Source organism: Anolis sagrei, chromosome 1 (assembly GCF_037176765.1).
Source record: "Anolis sagrei isolate rAnoSag1 chromosome 1, rAnoSag1.mat, whole genome shotgun sequence".
Lineage (NCBI taxonomy): Eukaryota > Metazoa > Chordata > Lepidosauria > Squamata > Dactyloidae > Anolis > Anolis sagrei.
Window position 1 is genome coordinate 67,143,126 of NC_090021.1, and position 18,858 is coordinate 67,161,983.

The 18,858-nt window shown below is 37.8% G+C and overlaps 1 protein-coding gene across 2 annotated transcripts in view; it reads left to right on the forward strand.

Moving 5' to 3' along the window:
* The window catches only part of PRKN (parkin RBR E3 ubiquitin protein ligase), an 878,318-nt gene that overhangs the window by 315,293 nt on the left and 544,167 nt on the right, over window positions 1-18,858 (forward strand). For both annotated transcript variants that reach the window (XM_060753692.2, XM_060753691.2), the window contains exon 4: window positions 3,118-3,236. In XM_060753692.2, coding sequence (XP_060609675.2) covers window positions 3,118-3,236 — 119 coding nt within the window. The remainder of the gene's footprint in view (window positions 1-3,117; window positions 3,237-18,858) is intronic.

The window sequence follows — 18,858 nt, forward strand, 5'->3', positions numbered from 1 at the left end:
ATGGGGTTCATGGGGAGTGATGGGACTGGGAGTGATAACGGGGAGGAGGATGAGCTAGACTGGACCCGTGTGCAAGAGATCAGGGACATATGTACTCAACCTACATCTAGTGATGAGTTTGAAGGGTTTTTGGGTGACTGGCAACTGGGAAATACATGGGGTGATCTAAGTCTTTATAGACGCTGGAAAAGTTGGAAGGACTGGCGGTGGCGAGCAGCTGTGGAAGCAGCTGAGAGTGATGAAGACAGGGTGGAGAGCAGTTCATCATCCGATAATGAGTTATAGGATAAAAGAAGGTATCAAACATTGGGAACTTTGCAGTAGGCAAAGTGTTGTATTTAGGCTTGGGACTTTGTTGCTGCCATTACTTTCGCCTTGGGTCCTGAGACTGCAGATTGCTGTGTTTCCGTGCTTCTATTGACTGAAATCCTGTAAGTGCTGACTTCTACTCCCCTGCTGACTTCGGATTGTTTTTCGACGACGACATGGTGTTTTGGACTTTTACTTCTGCTTTTGGATGTGCCCCGACTTTGGACCGTTTTCTGACTACGTTTTTGCTTGCTTCCACCTTGCTACATTGTGTTTAGTGAACTCTGTAACTTTGAAGCAATTTGCTTGAACTTTTTGTTATCCCAGATAATACTCCGGTATAATCCGGATTATTTCTCAAATTGCGTTTTTTGCATAACAGTTTGCTATAGACTTTGCTTATTTGCTAGAAACACTGAGTTAAGTGTTTCTAAGCTATTTTTGTTATATTAATAAACTTTGTTTGGACCTTTTACTTGTGTTTGACTCCTATAAGGCTTCTGGTTCATGACAGAAATCCTTGCATTCTTATAGATTAGTGAACTTAATCATTATTCTTACATCCCCAATATTGAGACACCCATTCTTATGAAAAATTAGCTTATTACTGAATATTCTTTACATCACTAGTATAAAAATAGGAGTAGGAGCTTTTCGCAAAAGGGATATAGTAGGACCATTTTAACAGCATTAAACACCCCCGGTAAAGAAGTGCACTGGGACCTTCCTGCACAGCCACTCACAGGAATAAAAATGTAAACTATCAATACAATAAACTTATACAACAACATTTTATTATGGTCCAAAGACAGTTATTGCTCCGTAAGTGTGCAAGGTTTATAAGATTAACAACAGCAGAGTAATAACACACAGTTGGATGATTTTTTTAAAAAAACAACTTATATTTATTGGTGCCATGTAATAAGTCTACACTTCAGTTTCTTACACTTCCTCTAATCCCTCTCCACACAAATATATTTCTTGGAACATAAGCAGTGGGGGCTTTGCTTTTGATAATGAAAATGCACATAGTCAGCAACTGTTGTCCACAACTTTAATTGCCTCCCATGGATCCATTACAATATTCTCCTTCCACAACATGCAAGCAATAAAAATTGTAAAATTCTTCTTGTGAATGCAAAGATGCCAATATTCTGCTACAAGTTTTATTTTTCCCTTCTACCAAGTTAGCAGGAGATTTTAATGTTGGTCTGTTCATGGATTAGTATCAGGACCCCAGGACCCCAGGCACCTGCCTGCATGCCCCATGTGTCAAGATGACACTGGGCTATGGATTACTTCAGAAGATCACAGTAAATATCCAATGGTTATAAATAACTAATACCTGTATCTAAATCTAAATAATCGGAATAAAATGTATTTCATCTTTTTATGTATAAATGTGAGAAGCTAGACAGCTTCACTAGGGTATAGCTTGCTGATGCACTCTAAGGGAACTTGGAGAAGTGAAGAAAACCTTTTGTCAATCAATAGTGAGCATTAGAAACAGAAGTGGGAAGATAGCTCACCTGATGCCAGTCTTATTATGACCTCATCACGTGGAGGCCAAGAAGTGTATTCTCATTTCTTGGTACTGCTGGCATGCTGCCTGCACGGACTCTGCCAGAGCCCATCAGATAACTCATGGCTATTTCTGGCAGGGTTCCATTGCAGCTCTGTGCCAGTAATGTATTGGCAGCACCAAGAAGCGGGGAGAAGAAGCCAGGGACAGTGAAGAAACTTCATGGGAAGGGATCCCATGGCAAACCACAGCAAGGGGATGAAACAGTCAGCTGCTCTATGGTTTCCTTCACTGTCCCCAAGCTTCTCAGTCTCCATATGATAAGGTCATAATTAAATATGCAACAGTTTTGAAAGGATGTGGCTATAGCAGACTATGATAGAAGAACTAGCCAAGAGGATGAACTAAAAGGGAGAGAGAAGCAAGTTGATGGCATAAAAGAGTCACTATGGTTTTGCAAGCAAACCTGGCAGGTTGAGTGGGTCCAGGTCCAAGAGCTGTGACTACTGTGCAAGAATTCACAGGAATGGTAGCCCAAACAACAGAGAAACCCCAAGTGTTGTTCCTTTCCCAAAGAAATCCAGAGGTAATAGGCAAGGCCAGTCATTGAGTGGAGTTTGCTCAGCTACTATATTTAAGAGACTTAGAATTTTTGAGGTCTGAGGAAAGGCTTACTGCAAGTGTTCTTTGCACTGGATAAAGAAATACTAGAGACTTGCAATGGGCTGTGATGCTCTTGGAGATGCCTTGCTTGTACAGTCAGGATTTTCTTCTTTCAAACCTGGACCAAGCAATAAATCCATTATAACAGTAGAACCTAACTTCCTAGAGCAGTGTGTGAGTGTGATTACTATTCGCTGATCAGGGTTAGGGTAAAGACAACATGGTATAGTGGATTCAGCTTTCAACTATGACTCAGGGGACCAAGATTTGAATCCCCATGTGACCATGGAAACCTCCTGAGTGACCTTGGGCAAATTCACATTCCACCTCAGAGTGCGGCACAGGCAAACTCCTCCTGAACAAATCCTGCTTTTGAAACCCTGTGATAGGTTTAACTTTTGAGTCACCATAGTTCAGAAATGACTTTAAAGGACACAAGAACAGGATACTATGATAAAAACTAAAACTAAAGTATTTTAATTGCTATCTGTTTTCATAGAAAAATGTGAGAAACATCTCGCTATTTAATGCACTCTTTAATTTGTTTTCATTTCCTGTTTCTACCCCCAAACCAAATTTGGTGTCATGACATTTCAATGGTTTGCTTTCTTTCTTTTCAACAGGGGCTTCTACGTATAACAGTTTTTATATTTTCTGCAAAAGTTTCTGCCAAGCTGTGAAACCTGGGAAGCTCCGGGTCCGTTGCAGAACATGCAAGCAAGGAACACTGACACTGTCGAGGGTAGGTACTAGTTTCTCTCTGGAGCGATGTTGGCAGGCTTTAGATAACAGATTAGAACAATGGTTCTCAACTTGTGGGTCCCCAGGTGTTTTGGCCTACTCCCAGAAATCCAAGCCAGTTTACCATTTATTAGGATTCCTGGGAGTTTGGGGACCCACAGGTTGAGAACCACTGGATTAGAAGATATAGTGTCGTAGAAGGATACTTAGCAAATATAAATAATGCTCTTACTCTGAGACACTTTCATATTTCACAGTTTGACCACTATTATCCACTTTAACTGCCAGAGTTCCTTCCCATTGAATCCTGAGGTTTGAAATGTAATGAAGTACTATAGCTCTCCAATTCATTCAATCACATTCTATTGATTTTGTCTAAATTAGTAATGTAGTGTGGTTAACCTCTTATGATGCTGGTCTTTTAAATTATATTTGAACATCTCTCCCCAAAAGTGTCGATTTTGTGTTATTACGATATAAGCAAACAAACTGCTTAAAAGGCACCTTCATTTGTTTTTTCGTTCTACATTTGTTAATCATGGTTCCATTTCCTCCACTTATTGCTTGTGTTGATTTTTTAAGGATGAATTGTATTAAACTGCACTGGATTTGTATTTTAATTTGCAAATGAGTCATAAAATGTTGTTTATTGCCAGCTATTCTGAACAAAGAAGCAGAGTATAAATATTTTTAAAATAACAACTCTCTAGTGGAATGTACTTCAAAGTTAACATGCATTAGATCTGTCAGGAAATGGAATAAGGTCTTGACATGAGGAAAGTGTTTCTGGTCTTCTGTGGATTTATGATCATGCGTCATGTTAGGAAATTCTGGCAAATAATATTTAAAGCTAGAGATTATGTAAGTTTATACAGACAGGAAGTTTTCAAAATTGCTATAAAGATGAATCTATCTCTGTTTCTAATGTTTACATTGACCACTCTGCCTTTTAAACATTCTAGTATTTCTTCATGTCTTTTCAATGCTCATATCAACTTGTTTCTTTTTTTAATTTTTTACTAGGTACATGCTTTGCATTTGGCCAAAGTCAAGACAAAATAGTGTGTGTGTGTGTGGGGGGGGGGGGGGGAGATAATACAACTAAGCAGGGTATTCATTCTTCCAATAATAGCATAGTGCTATTTTGCACTTTGCTAAATGGATTGTTTTGCCTCATCCCAAACCTCAGCAGTCTAGTAGAGTAATGCCAACCTGAACAGGACTGTACACTCATCTCCCCTCTCTTTTGATAATATAGAGAGAAATACAATCAATAGGGATAATTGGAAGCCCCCCCCTTCCCCCCAATTGCGATGTATATTCATTCAAAGGGTAATCAAACCCAATATTTTTCTGGACAAAAGGTGGAATCAGAATTAAGATTTGTACATTTGCATCCTCTAACCTTAATCCCCCTTTGCCCGTGAGACTATCACAAGTTAAAGCTTGACCCAGCAAATGTATACCTCTCATATTCTCTATTAACTGATGTTTTTAAAAAACAAATCTACATCTAGTGCCTTCATTGTTGTATGCTTCCTTGAAGGGCAAGGACAAGGTTATTTTCCTTTTTCTGTTTATTTGTTCACAAGCATGATTCCTGTATATTATTATTGACCAACTATCAGTATCATTAGTAATATTATTACTGCTACTTCCAATTGGAAACCTATGTGGTTTAACACCTATGATAAGGACAGCAAAGAAGGAGAGCTATAACTTTATACATATTCTAGTAACTCTGTCTTTATGATGCTGCCACTACTTCTTTTACATGTCATTCTTAATTATGATTTATGTATTATTGCATGCTGAGTATTGAATAATGAATAATGCCTGTATGTTGCCTTTGCATGTTTAGTCATAAACTTGAAAAAGTCATTTTTTAAAAATTGCTTTTTTCTTAATCTCCCAAAACAAAAATACAACCCACCCAAGATTTGTTTAGGTTACTTTTGAAATAAAATGGAAATTATAAATCAGACCCAGTCTATGCACTAGTATCTTCCCAGGCATACTCATTATTTGCTCCTCTCTCCTCTATTACAACAACAAAGGGGAGAGTCCTGGGACCCTCCAAATCCCTTTTAGACAAATCCCACTTTAATATGCAGTCTGAATTTTAAGGTATGGTTAATTTTAACTACAGTAAGTTAAACAAGTTTTTAGGTAACCTGTTTCTAGAAACCAAAAAAAAAAATGACATGAAAACTTGTCGAACAACAGGTTTTCATAATCTTCAGACCTTTACTAGAAGAAGTCAGAAATTCTGAAAACATTAAATGATGGCCAAGCTTTATCAGTCCATCTTTGAATGATGAAAACAAGGCTTTTAAAAAATCCCATTTCCATTACTATGTAGGATAGCAATCCAACTGCAACTATTCAATCTTGTCTTTGTTGCACGAAGAATACCGTTTCATTAGAGTTGTGCCAATGTAAGTAATTCAGTCTCTGGATTAATCGGGTTGGAGTCACCTAAACTCACAAACTCAAAAGCCATATTTCAGATCTATGCATAAAAGTAAAACTGAAAGATGAAGTACATATTGATTTTCTGTTCCTCTTATAGTTTTCATTGACTGTTTCAACTTTTGTGTATGTTTCAGTAATTAGGTGTTTCCACAACATCTAATATGTTTATGGATTTACTGTAGTCCTTGCTACAGGCATAGGCTCTTGCCCTAAACAATCTGCTCAGCAGTTTTAGAATTTGAATATTGGCTTGATTTACTATGAAATTAACATTGGATTCCTGTTTTTTTAATATTAGCAGTGAACCTGATTGTTCCCACACTCTACATGCAAATGTTTCCTCTGGAGAAAGAGACCTCTGGGGCATTCTTCCGTTCCTGATACATTTCAATGATACTCTTTTTAATGTTGGCTTTGTGCTGCAAGGCAGAGACACCAGCTTTGAATTTGTGTGTGTGTGTGTGTGTGTGTGTGTGTGTGTGTGTGTGAGAGAGAGAGAGAGAGAGAGAGAGAGAGAGAGAGAGAGAGAGAGGAAAGAATTTCCAATTCAAGGTTAAATTGGAAATGCAATGCTTTTTTAGAGCATTGAATGTGCTTACTTTTTATTCTTCAGAAACAACCTGGAAAAGAATGTCTGAAGGCTGTAAAATGGAGCTGACAATACCAAATGTCTTATTTCTTCTGTATCATCTAGTATTTTACTGAATGAAAATTAGGGACACTTTTCTTCATCACCATGACCTTAAAGCTAGCCCATGCTAAATTCAAATATGTAAAAGCTGGAAAATGTACACACAAACAAATTGTTTCAGATGATTGCTGAAAAAGATACAGAAGAATACAGCACTTGTCCCCGTCCCCCCCCCCCCCCCCGCATTAATATATACCTTGATTTTCCCCAGTCCATTAGGACCAGGACCATTCAACGCAGTTTGGTCTCCCAGATGCTTGGGTTCCTCTTGTGGCTATGTTGTACAAATGGGACAACTGTTGCACTCTAGTCTTGAGACACGTTTTCACCTAGCACCACACCAGAGTCCAGTAGTACTATCTCCAAAAGTTTATTAAGAAAAGCATTTACAAAGGGGAAAATGGCATTTCCCAAAAGTGCAGTAGAATAGGAAATACAAAATACCAGCAATTCAAAAGTGTCAAAGTACATGAGGTCAAGAGAGCCAACATCTCAAATATAAATCCATAAGTATGAAAACAGGAACCCTATCCCTTCAAGGAACACAGGCCAAAAAATAAGAAACTTGAATCATGAACTTGAGAGCCAAGACAGGAAAGTCATCCTTATGGCAGCGTTGTCTCCTCTGAGAGGCACAGAGTTTAAACCTGACCAAGAAGCCATGAGACCATGCCGAATGGACCTGGGCTTCAAGTACTTCTCACGGATTCTCTCAGAACATCTAATTAGTCTATATTTCACTCCCTCCATTCTCAAACCTAATCTGGCTTCTCGGGAAAACTCCTCATCGACCAAAAGCCATTTCACAAGAGAACTGCAGTCTTCAGCTTCTGTTGCCTGGGAACAAGCACAGGAAGCCCAAACAACGGCTTCCTTGGCCTGCAATTCTCTCTGATCACTTGCAGACTGTTCACTTTGAAACCCATCAATTCCCTAATCCTCAGAAACCTTGACATGAAAAAAGCAGGGTCACCAAGGATTAAAGAATGTACCCCAACTCCTTCTTAGTACTAGATGGTGGAGTCTTCCTAAAATGTAAACATGTTGCCATTGAATTATTAGTCCCAATTGGAGTAGAATAATCCCAGTTGACTCAATTGGGACTTGGTAAATTCACATGTATTAAAGTTCCTTTGATTTATTTGACAAGCAACACAGCAAATGCTCGAAATGGGAAAAGAAGGCCTTCAGGTTCACCTTGTGTATGTCACAGCCTCACACATTTCTTACAAGCTGCTCACTTCATAAGCACCACAGCAGATTAGAAGCCAGTATTTGTTTCGGTGACACTCTCTTTTATTGGCATGATAGCAAAACCTGTGCACAATCCACATTAAACATGTTGGGCAGAATTAACTTGCTTAGGCAAGTTAATCCTTTTTGGGTTGGTAAGCTGGGAACAGGCAACTTAATTGAATTGAACTTCATGAGCACTCTCTCTTTCTGGCATGAAGACTGACATTTTAAACATTCATAAGTATCCTTATTTTAAAACCCTCTTTAACTGTCATGCCTATTTGCATATTATTATTTTAAGAGGTGTTAGGAATGAATTTAACATTTATAGAACCAGAGAAATGCCAAGGAAACCTCTCTCTCTTCCTTCTTTTTTAAATAAGAAAAATAACTGTGACTTAAAGGCTGGTTTTATGCGCATTTCATGACCTCCTGCTGTATAAGAGATTTATGCTGAACTGAATTTAATTGTCAGAAAATATCCCTAGCAGTATATAGAAAGAGTGGCTTTACGTATATTTTGTCAAGGCATTACGTTTATGTCTACGTTGATAAATGTTAGTTTTCCACTCATATATTAAAATATAGTAAAATATAGTAAAATATCCAAGTATGTTCGAGTTTTCATGTTATGGGAAAAAAATCAATCAGACCATGATTTCGTGGTGGGAAGGTGGGGGATATTTGGGATGAGTTATGATTAATTGCATACAGTCAGTTATTAATACTGGTGTGGCAATTGGGCCAAAATACTATGAGTATTTGAACCAGTGAGAAAGTGAATACATGTGACTAACATGTGCCAGAATGAGAAAAATAAATTTTATACGTTAAGCAAGAAATCTGCTATACTCAGAGGAAAGAAGCCCACATTAGTTCCCAGCAGGATCATCTGCTTCTCTGTTCAAATTAATTGCTCATGCAGAGGTGTGTGGGGATTTCAGTCTCAATGTACTAGCTGTTTAATAGGTAATGAAAAGAAAAATGTGTCAAATATGACTCTGTTTTTGCTATTAGTTCATTATATGACAATACCAAATTAACCTCTTTGCGTAAATCATTCAGAAACCATAGGATATATTTTTAGTGGACTATGGTTGGATCCACCTTAGTTATATTTAGAGCAATTCAAACTAATGATTTAATTGTGTTGCATCACTAAGATAAGTTCCACTGATTTCAACTGACTTAAATCCCACTAATTTCAACCAGTCTTCTATAAATACAGTAGAGTCTTGCTTATCCAACCTTCACTCATCCAACGTTTTGTATTATCCAACGCAGTTTGCCTCCCGTCCGGATCCACAGCTGTTTCAATACATTGTGATGTTTTGGTGCTAAATTCATAAATACAGTAATTACTACATATCTTTACCATGTATTGAACTGCTTTTCTGCCGATTTGTTGTACAACATGATGTTTTGGTGCTTAATTTATAAAATCATAATGTAATTTGACACTTAATAAGCTTTTTCTTAATCCCTCCTTATTATCCAACATTTTCACTTAACCAATGTTTTGCCGGCCTGTTTATGTTGGATAAGCGAGATTCTACTGTGTAATTAAATCTGGATTCACAGCACTGTGTGAATTCCATTTGTGTTCATGTGTTCTTTCAAATTTTCATGTCTTTTACATTGTGATTGCAACAAAATTCCTTGTTAGCTGGCTGTAAGTATGGCAATTTACTTTTTTTTTCTAGAGAGAAATAAGACACAAATATATTTCCACTATTTCAGAAATAATTAATTGAAAGAGATAAACTAATTGGATTCACATTTTGAAGTATTCATAAAATTCATCCACTAAATGGAAAACACTTTAAATTATCCCTCAACATGACTTTCCCTGTGTTTATAGATGTTTCGTGCCTCCTTCTCAAGAGTCCACTGATTTTTTTTGTACATAGCACTATAGATTGAAATCCCACACACACCTAGTTAAAATAAGACTGCCTTCACTGTCAATAGCCTTGATGTGTGAACTGCAGCAGGCAAACTAAAATGAAAGTGCTCTTAGGTTTGTGCGTGTGTGTTTTGGAGCAATGTTGACAAGTTGTTTAGCATATGATATAGCAACAAGAGATTTTGAAAAATGAAAAGTGTTGAACAAAGCATGCTGAGAGGTTGTGTAACAGGACATTCTAGCAGTGAATATAATTGACAAAAGAGGATGTCAGTTATGCAAAGTTCATTCCATACATGTTTCAAAACTATTTCTACTAAAGTGAGTAACTCTCATCTCCTACCAAATTACAGCAATTCTCCAACATACTGCAATTCTGGCTTGAAGATTCTGGGGACTTATAGTAAAAAGGTAACTTTTTCAAGCTCACATATAACGTGTGTGTGTGAATAATATCATATATACAATGGTGTAGTGAAATGATGTCTCTTATATAAAAGAAAGCCACTTTGAGTCTCCTTGTGGGGAAAAAAATGGTGTATAAATGAACATAATCATAACCATAACCATAATAATATAATAATAATAATAATAATAATAATAATAATAATAATAATAATAATAGGAAAATCAAGGTTTGATTTTTAAAAAAACAATCCATGGATGGTTGAATGACAGAATTTGTGGATACAGAGACCCAGATATGTGTCTCCATTTATTCCCTTGAAATAATAAGCCTTATGGCATTTTTAAAACTCTGCTTTATTATTAGGGCTGTAAAGTTGTAATTCCTGGATTAATTCAGTGTGAGACATGCTGTGATAAAATATTGTGTTGTTGCTGGAGTCTATGAGTCCTTCCAGGCAAGCGCAAAATGCAGGGCCTGTCATGAGTTTATGTTAGGCATCAAAATGACATCTCAGGTAAACCCGAATTAATCTGGAGTAAACTGGGGCCACTTCTACACAAGCCTTTAACCTGCACCCAACCAAGTTTAAGACACCCAGTTGGGCACGGATTAAAGTTTCCACACCTCGCCCAAAACCTATGCTTTTGGGGGGAGGGGGGATCTGTATGCCCCACCCAGAAAAGGGCTTAGAATAAAAAAAGTACTCACCCAACCATTATTAAACTGCTGGTGAACCCCTCCTGGTATGTAGAAATGATGTGCCGGAGGGGGGGAGGATTTTCCTCCTTACCCACCCTCTCTTGGTGGGAGAGATCTGGCAGCACGAGCTGGGTGAGTAACTTTTTTTTAAAAAAAAATAACCCTTTTCTAAAACGGTGGGAGGGAGAGGTTTGGTGCTGTAATTGGGTTTTACAGGCTCTAGGGATGTTATCCCAGGGCTCAATCCACTCAGGGTCCACAACTGGGAAGACCTGGATGTTTTGAGAAATCTGGGGATTTCCAGGTGTCAAATTAATTTGGGACAAAGCAGGGTTTTCCTGCTTTGTCTTGAATTAATTCGGCTTTAACAGAGGCGCCATTTGGATGTCTCCAATAAAACTGTGGGATCTCCCACTGGGAGGGAGGAGGAGCAAAATCCTGGGGTTTGGGTGTGTGTGGGGATTCGATCCTGGGAGGAACGGGGATAAAATATCCCCATTCTTCCCAGGATTGAGACCTGTATAGAAGGGCCCTAAAATTATGCTACCATTTTGCATGTACTTTTTGAGCACCTTAATTCAAAAAATCTAACTTTATTTGATAAAATGAACTAGTAAGTATTTCACAGGCTCTTTACTCATCCTCACACCAGCTTTTCATTTCTTTCCTCTCCCTTGCTCAGAAGCCACAGCAAATCTACGTCATCTCATTGCACCATCATTTTTCATTCCCTTCTTGTATTCTATCCATCCAGTTAACCAATAAATAGCTGGTCTGTTAATCATTTAAAGAGATTATCTTTTTTAAAGAACTGTAACAAAATACCAGTAAATTTCCTACTTGAGTACTTTACTCAACTGCCTTTAGCAAATAATGTGTCCATAGGAAATACGGTAGTGTTTGGAAAGGCATTTGACTGACTGTGGAAGAAGAAAGCAAGATACCCCTGACAAATCATTTCTTCAGCAAATTTGAGCTGAATTTTCCACAGTAGCTCATTGTCTGCAGGTTCAAATAGACTCACCCTGAGTGAGCATAGTAATAACACCTGAAAAGTAGAATAGAAAAATTACTTGAAAATAGGAGAAAGAACTACATAATAAGTACCAAGAGTTATTTGTGATACTTGATCCATTGGCACAGTCAAGGCCTGTTCTTAATGAACACAGTACAGTACAATAATAAAGGCTGATCTCCAAAAAGCAGCTTTTAAAATTAGGTTATTTTGAGGCACCATGATGATGATTTTATATAATTATGCAGAGATTTTAGAAACATGAAATACTGAGATCTCATAACAAATCTTAAAATTCTAAAACGAATCCAATTAGAGGAATATTGATAATCTAGAACAATTCCAGAGGAGGGCAACTAAAATTATCAGTCTAGAGACCATGTAATGTGTCAGTATGTGAAGTGGCTGGATATGTTTAGCCTGCGGAAGAAAAGTTTGAGAGGAGACATGATCACCATGTTTAAATATTCGAGAGGATATCATAAGGAAGAGGGAGCAGGCTTGTTTTCTACTGCCCTTGAAACTGGGACTCAAGGCAGAGAGTTCAAATTACAGAGATTCCGCCTGAACATTAGAGCCACCGCAAACTACAGGAAAGCAGGAGCGAGCTTGCGCTTGCGCTCGCTCTGAAGCCCCGCCTTCCCCCCTCCCTCTTGCTAGCGTGCCTGTTTTCCCTTGCTAGGCCAGCGTTCCAAGCATACTCTCGCTGTTGACAGAATTCAGCCTCAGGGGAAAAAAGGCGGGGCTTCAGAGCGAGCGCAAGTGCAAGCTCGCTCCTGCTTTCCTGTAGTTTGCGGCGGCTCTTAGGAAGAACTTCCTGACTGCAAGAGCTATTCAGCAGTGGAACTCTCTGCCACGGAGTGTGGTGGAAGTTCCTTCCTTGAAAGCTTTTTAACAGCTTCCAAGAAATCTGGATGGCCACCTGAATGGCTATTTGTTGGGGAAGCTTTGATTGTGCTTTTCCTGCATGGCAGAGTGTTGGACTAGATGACCAATGTGGTCTCTTCCAACTATATGATTCTATATGCTTGCATTGACATGTCTAACTGTAGATCTTATTTTAAGAAAACTATTTTTTAAAAACGCTCGCTGTCCAGATACATATGTGCATGCACACACATACGAAAGGACAATAAAATACTTTATGTACAATATTTTACAAAGTGCTAAAATATGTAGGGAGGAAATTATTTTTTTCAATCAAAGATAGCATATTTTTGTTTGTAATTCATGTACTAAGTAGTAAGGAGGGGCAGATCTTGAGATTTTCCAATGAAGGATGCATAGTTTTGGGCAACCAAATGTGGCATGTGGGTGTCAACAGGATTACATACCATATAAGATGTTTTAAAAATTGGCCCAGGCCCATTTTTATTAAGGAAAGAGCTTAAGCAAATAATTTCATCAGATCATACTGTGCTGTGGAGTAAGCCTTTCTTGGAGCTCAGAGAAAGTATATCCAGTCTAAGCAAAGACACTAAAAATGGGAAAGGAGGAAAACCAAAACAGCTAATTTACTTGCAGATTACATTTCAGAGTTAGATGAGTGCCCTGATAAATAAAATAAAATTTAAACTGCACAGCCAGGAAAACAATGATGTGTAACTTTTCCTTCCTGAAAAATCTGGAATGCTACCAAAAAATCATATTGCTGTTCAAAAGTCTATTATTTCTTTTTCATCAAAAGTAAACCTTTAAAAATTCCTTTTGCACTAAAGTATAGAAATAAGTACTGAGTATATTGATCAACTTTGAACTAGTATGTTGAACAGTTAAAACTTCACTTTGTTTCAGGAGTTACTAACTTGGTAAAGTTACCTTGTGTTTAGTGACTTCCATCACAAGATGAAAAATTTAGTAGGTTTTCTCCTCACTGCATCTCTTGGTCAAACAAAGTTTCAGTTTTTTGCTCATTAGCACATGATGAATGGAGAGAAAATTGGTGTATCAAAAAGAAAAAAATGGTAATGTAACCAGAGAGGGATCAATTATAATTGCTGTGCATTGATCAATGGAAGTAGAAGCTTGCAGCTCTCTCTAAAAGTTAAACCCCCCCTGTCTCTGTCAGCCATACTCTTAAATGTTGAAATACTTCAGGTAATGCCACTTTCTTTCATTTGAAACGTACTAATGCCATACCTGGACATGCATACAATTCTGAATGTTTATTGCACTTGTGTGCTCTTGTAGTGCTTTTCAGACTTTCTCATGACCAGGATCATCAAACATCTCTTTCTAATGTGTCAGTATTTCTTAACATGACCTTTTTTTCTGGGAAATTCACCAGGGACTGACTTCTGGGGGCTCACAGACCAACACTGGTCCACAAACCATTAATTTTACTTATCACATATTGCTTTATATCAGTCCCTTGTATACTCTATAGATGTATCAGTGTATTTAGTAGAACTGGAGCTTGTGGGATGTTTTTTTCTCTCTTGAACTCAAGTGTATGCCTGCTCAGTGTCAAAATCTATGCACTTCTTGGGGCAAATACTATTTGCTCTTGTTACCCTTTAAGTCACTGTTCCTGTTTCAGATGTAATTATACATCCCAGTTTTTTACACTTCCCTTTCCTTTGTGGAAAATTGTAACATTAATTCATTAATGTATGGAGTAATATATGACCTTTTGTTTGGTATATTAATGGTTTTGACTTTTGGTGGCTCAATGAAACCTTACAAGATCTTACAAAATGCTTTTTGGCTTCCTGTATCTTGAGTTTCCCTGTAATCCGGTTTTTCTCTTTCCAAACACCTTTCATTTTACCAAGCTTTTTGACTTTTGCTTAATTGCATTATATTAGTCTATACCAGTGATTCCCAGAGTGGGCATTATCGCCCCTGGTGGGTGCTGGAGTGATCGGGGGGGGGGGGGGGGCTAATGGCCAAGGGTGCATTTGGGGGTGATGAATAACTGTAAGGGGGTGGTGAAAGCATAAAAGAAAGAAGAGAAGATTTAGAAAAATAGATTTCCAGGGGTATGCCAAATAAGTTTGGGAACCACTGGTCTATACTGACCATATAACACAGTTTCAAATTGTATTATATGCCAGTGTAGATGACGTCTTTGGACATGATATGTCCAAAGTAAGATATCTTCAGTTTAATCACCTTTACTTCTAAGATTTCCAACTTGTTTTGTTCTTGGATTCATTTATTTTTTTAGTAAGCTTTTTTACAATCCATGGCATTTCAAATGAGAGGTCCTCCCTTTCTGCTTTCTTCACTATCTGGCTCTCACAATCATGCATATTCTACTTCTTGTTAAACCATAGTCTGATTCTGATAGTCCTGGCTTTGGCAAATCATGTACCAGATGCTTAAGGCGAGTGTTTTATGATGCACAAACCAAGCCCCAGTGAATCTCTAGGAGCTGATAGTTCAGGTGAGATGAGTCCTAGCTTTTTACAATCAGGTTGTGACACTTCAGTATGACAGAATTTGTTTGTAGCATGACTACTTTACTGGTTTAAATGCTTGAAAATTGATTTGTTCTGTGATGCGTTCCACAACACACAGTGTGAGATTGGAGTCTGTTGTTGTACATGATCATTCCAGACAAATGGAAGTTGTGTCCCATGCTGGGTTTTATGATTTTCAAAATGTTAATGGGCTAGTCATTTTCAAAGTAGGACTAACAATAGTAACAATAGCAATAGCTGCCTTCTTTCATCGCCCACAGATATAAGGGAGGGGGCGGTCTTGGTAAAATGTGGCTATTGAATAATGCAGTCATCATTTGGGGATCTCTGTACTTATTGCATTTTAAAGGGAAAAATATGTAAACTTTTGCCTTTTATCACTCTTAAAGTACATATACACAGACCTGAACTGAGAAAAAAAATGTGACAGCACATTCATTCAATTTTTTCAAAGATTTTTTTTTCACGGGGAACTATGGACAAACTAGTTGCAGCATAATGAGGCATTGATCACTAGAAAGAGTAACAAAACAACTTTTTAAAAAATGAAAGCTGATTCAATTTCTATAAAATGCAGGTATTTTTCTCATTTTTAATTTACTGGTAGGCTTTGACCTCACAATGATTTCTAGCATACATTCACAATTATTCTATTGATGTTACAACAAGTTGAACCTGTTGTGCCCTATTTTACAGCCAACCTAATTAAAAGGAATTTGAAAAGCGAGATGTTTCAGGGCAGCTCAAAATTGACCAAGACTTCCATTTATCTTGTGGTCGGCTTTCAAAATTGGCTCATGACCTTCTCCATCATTTGACACAGAATAGGAATACCGAAATGCTAGTAGGAATTAGATACAACTTTCTTTCCACCCAGTAATATATTTCAGAGTAATTTATTAAGTTGGGCAAAGGATTGGCAGATCATTGATTGCTTTTAAACTCAAGTTACCCAATCTATTTCCTCTGTGTTTATCAGTTTCTTATTTAATCCATGCAAAGATATGAAATAACAGTATGAGTCTTAACTCATACGGACGAAGGGCCTTATTGTGAGGCTTAACAAGGGATTAGTGAGGGAGGCCTGAGATCCCCCAAATGTATAGCTGTCCCCACCACTGTGTCCCTGGCTGTCAACCTTTGGTCCTACAGTTGTTTTAGGTTTCAGTTCTCAGAAGGATTGGCCAGTAAAGCCCATGTTGAGACATTCTGAAAGTTGTTCCAAAATATCTACAGAACTACTGCTCTATTGGCATAGTTCTAATGTCAGCATAGGTCTCCTTCTCTGGAATTAAGCATTTTTGACTATGCTAATTCGAAGCTGGTATAGTTTTGTGATTCCTCATTAAAATGGAATGGAGAAATTTAAGTCAAACAATTATCAGATCATATAGGATTTCTAAAAGCCTGCTCTCCTCCTGTCCTGGATGGGACAAGCCAACAGGGACTGGAGTGTGTGATGGATAGTGTATCATTTCATATCTTGCAGAGATCACACTACAAACTTGCATGTAATATATCTTAATATCATTTTAATGATTCAAGCTGCAGTGCATATAGCTAAGATCTAGATCGGCATTTACATGATCCAGGTCATAGAAGCATTTAGTTGAAAGAGACCACAAGGGCCATCTAGTCCATAACCCACCATACAGGAACACAAAATTGAAGCACTCCTGTTTAGGTCATACAGGGGGCCAAAACCCTGCCTTTTTGGTGAGAGGGTGGGCAGACACTTCTCCTTGCTCCATGGCACATCTAAATGACGCAACAGAACTCTGGAGGGGGAATTCCCTCCTCTTCTCCTTTCTCAAGAGCTTCTGTCATTTAGACAGAATGGGATTTTCAAAAGCTCACTGTTGGAACCTCCCTGCCCATGTACACTGGCTAAATCCAAATATGCTTACCCTAAAGTAAAGGGGAAAGGGAATATATAGATGCACCTTCTCCCTATAGCAGAGAATTTAAAAGGCCCTGCCCTGAACTACATTTCCCAGAATTCTGCTTGATTCAGAATAGTGGGACTGCTCTCATTAATGCCTCAATGTGAGGGTCTTCCTGTCTCTCTCTGGGCCAGCCATGTGCCAGAAAGGCTTTTTCTTGCCTGGCCATCCAGCCTGGCATCCTTTTAGGGGCCCTTTGGGGAAACCAAAATCAGATCTTCTGGGGGAAGAAGTGGTGCCCCTGATGGAGACCTGGAGCTACTTATGAGACTTACATAACTTCCCCAAGAAATCATAGGTTAATGTTTTTGAGTCTTATGTTTTTTGCTTGAGTACCACCCACATTTCTTAATATTGCATCAGAAACAACTTTTTGCACAGCCCTAGTAGCTAGTTTGGAGACACTGCATTAGGAAGAACAAAGAAGTTCCTAGGAAAGTTAAATATCTAGGAATGATAACACATAAAAACAAAAATCTGTTTCAAGACAATTATGGGAAGGCATGGAAAGAGGTCAAAAAGATTTGGAAAGATGGCAAAGGATCCAATTATCCTGATTGGGAAGAATGACAATACTAAAAATGATGATTTTCCCAAAAATGCTGTTCTTACATCAAAATTTACAAATAATCAAGGGAGTGAAGGCCCTTGATAAATGGAGAAAAGACATGGTTAAATTTATATGGAAAGGAAAAAGACTAGAATTGTGTATAGAAATCTAATAGATGCTAAAGATAGGGGATGAGTAGCGCCTCCAGATCTCAGATATTATTATAAAGCTATAGGTTTTTTGTTTGTTAAAGGACCGGATAAACCATGGGAACCATGATACCGGATAAACAAAGGGAACCATGCTTACTCAATCTAGAGGGGCATAATTTATTATTTGGTTGTCATGCCTATTTATGGCATGGGAAAGGTAATGGTAATAAAGACTGTAATAGACATCTGATAAGCATAATCTTTTAGCATTATGGAAAAGATATAAGGGATAAAGTCAAAGACCCCATTATGGCTGTGGCCTTTGGAAGTAGTATTAAAAGCAACATATAATGAGGAATGGAGACCATATAGGGAATATCTAATGAAAGTAAAAGGACAATGAAAATTAAAAGGGATTAAAGATAAATGACTGGTTTTGGTATTACCAACTACAGGATATATTTAGGAAAGATAATAAAATAGGGTTCTCCAAAAGGAAATCAGATTTTGAGAAAATTTTGGAGAAAGGAAATAAAGGATTGATTTCCAGGTTGTATGAATATATTCTAGAAGATAACCGAATAAAAACAATAATGATCTCCTGGGCCAGAGATTTAGGGAAAAATACAGACCTGGATAACTGGGAATAGTTACGGAATAAAGGATTTAAAATTTCAATAGCAGGGTCTATTAGAGAAAACATGTACAAAATGTTATATAAAAGTTACGTAATGCCTAAATTAATGGCTAAAATTGATGATGCCCAAAGGGGAGAAAGCTGGAGATGTAAAGCACAGAAAGGCAACTTTTTCCATGTTTGATGGACATGTAAGGAGGCTAAGAATTTCTGGGGAAAGGTTATGAAAGAAACAAATAAAATGATTTCTAAAAAGATCAAGAAAAACCACAAAAGATGCCTACTGGGTTTGTTTCAGGAGAAAATCAGTAAAGATGATATAGAAATTTGCCAATATAGTTTTGTGACTGTGAGAATTACAATAGCAAAGTCATGAAAAGGGGAGAAATAACTACTTATTAAATATTGGAGAATAAATTTAGTCGAATATATCCAAATGACCAAGCTCTCCAATGGTTAAAGGGGAAGGATCAAAGATGAGTTTG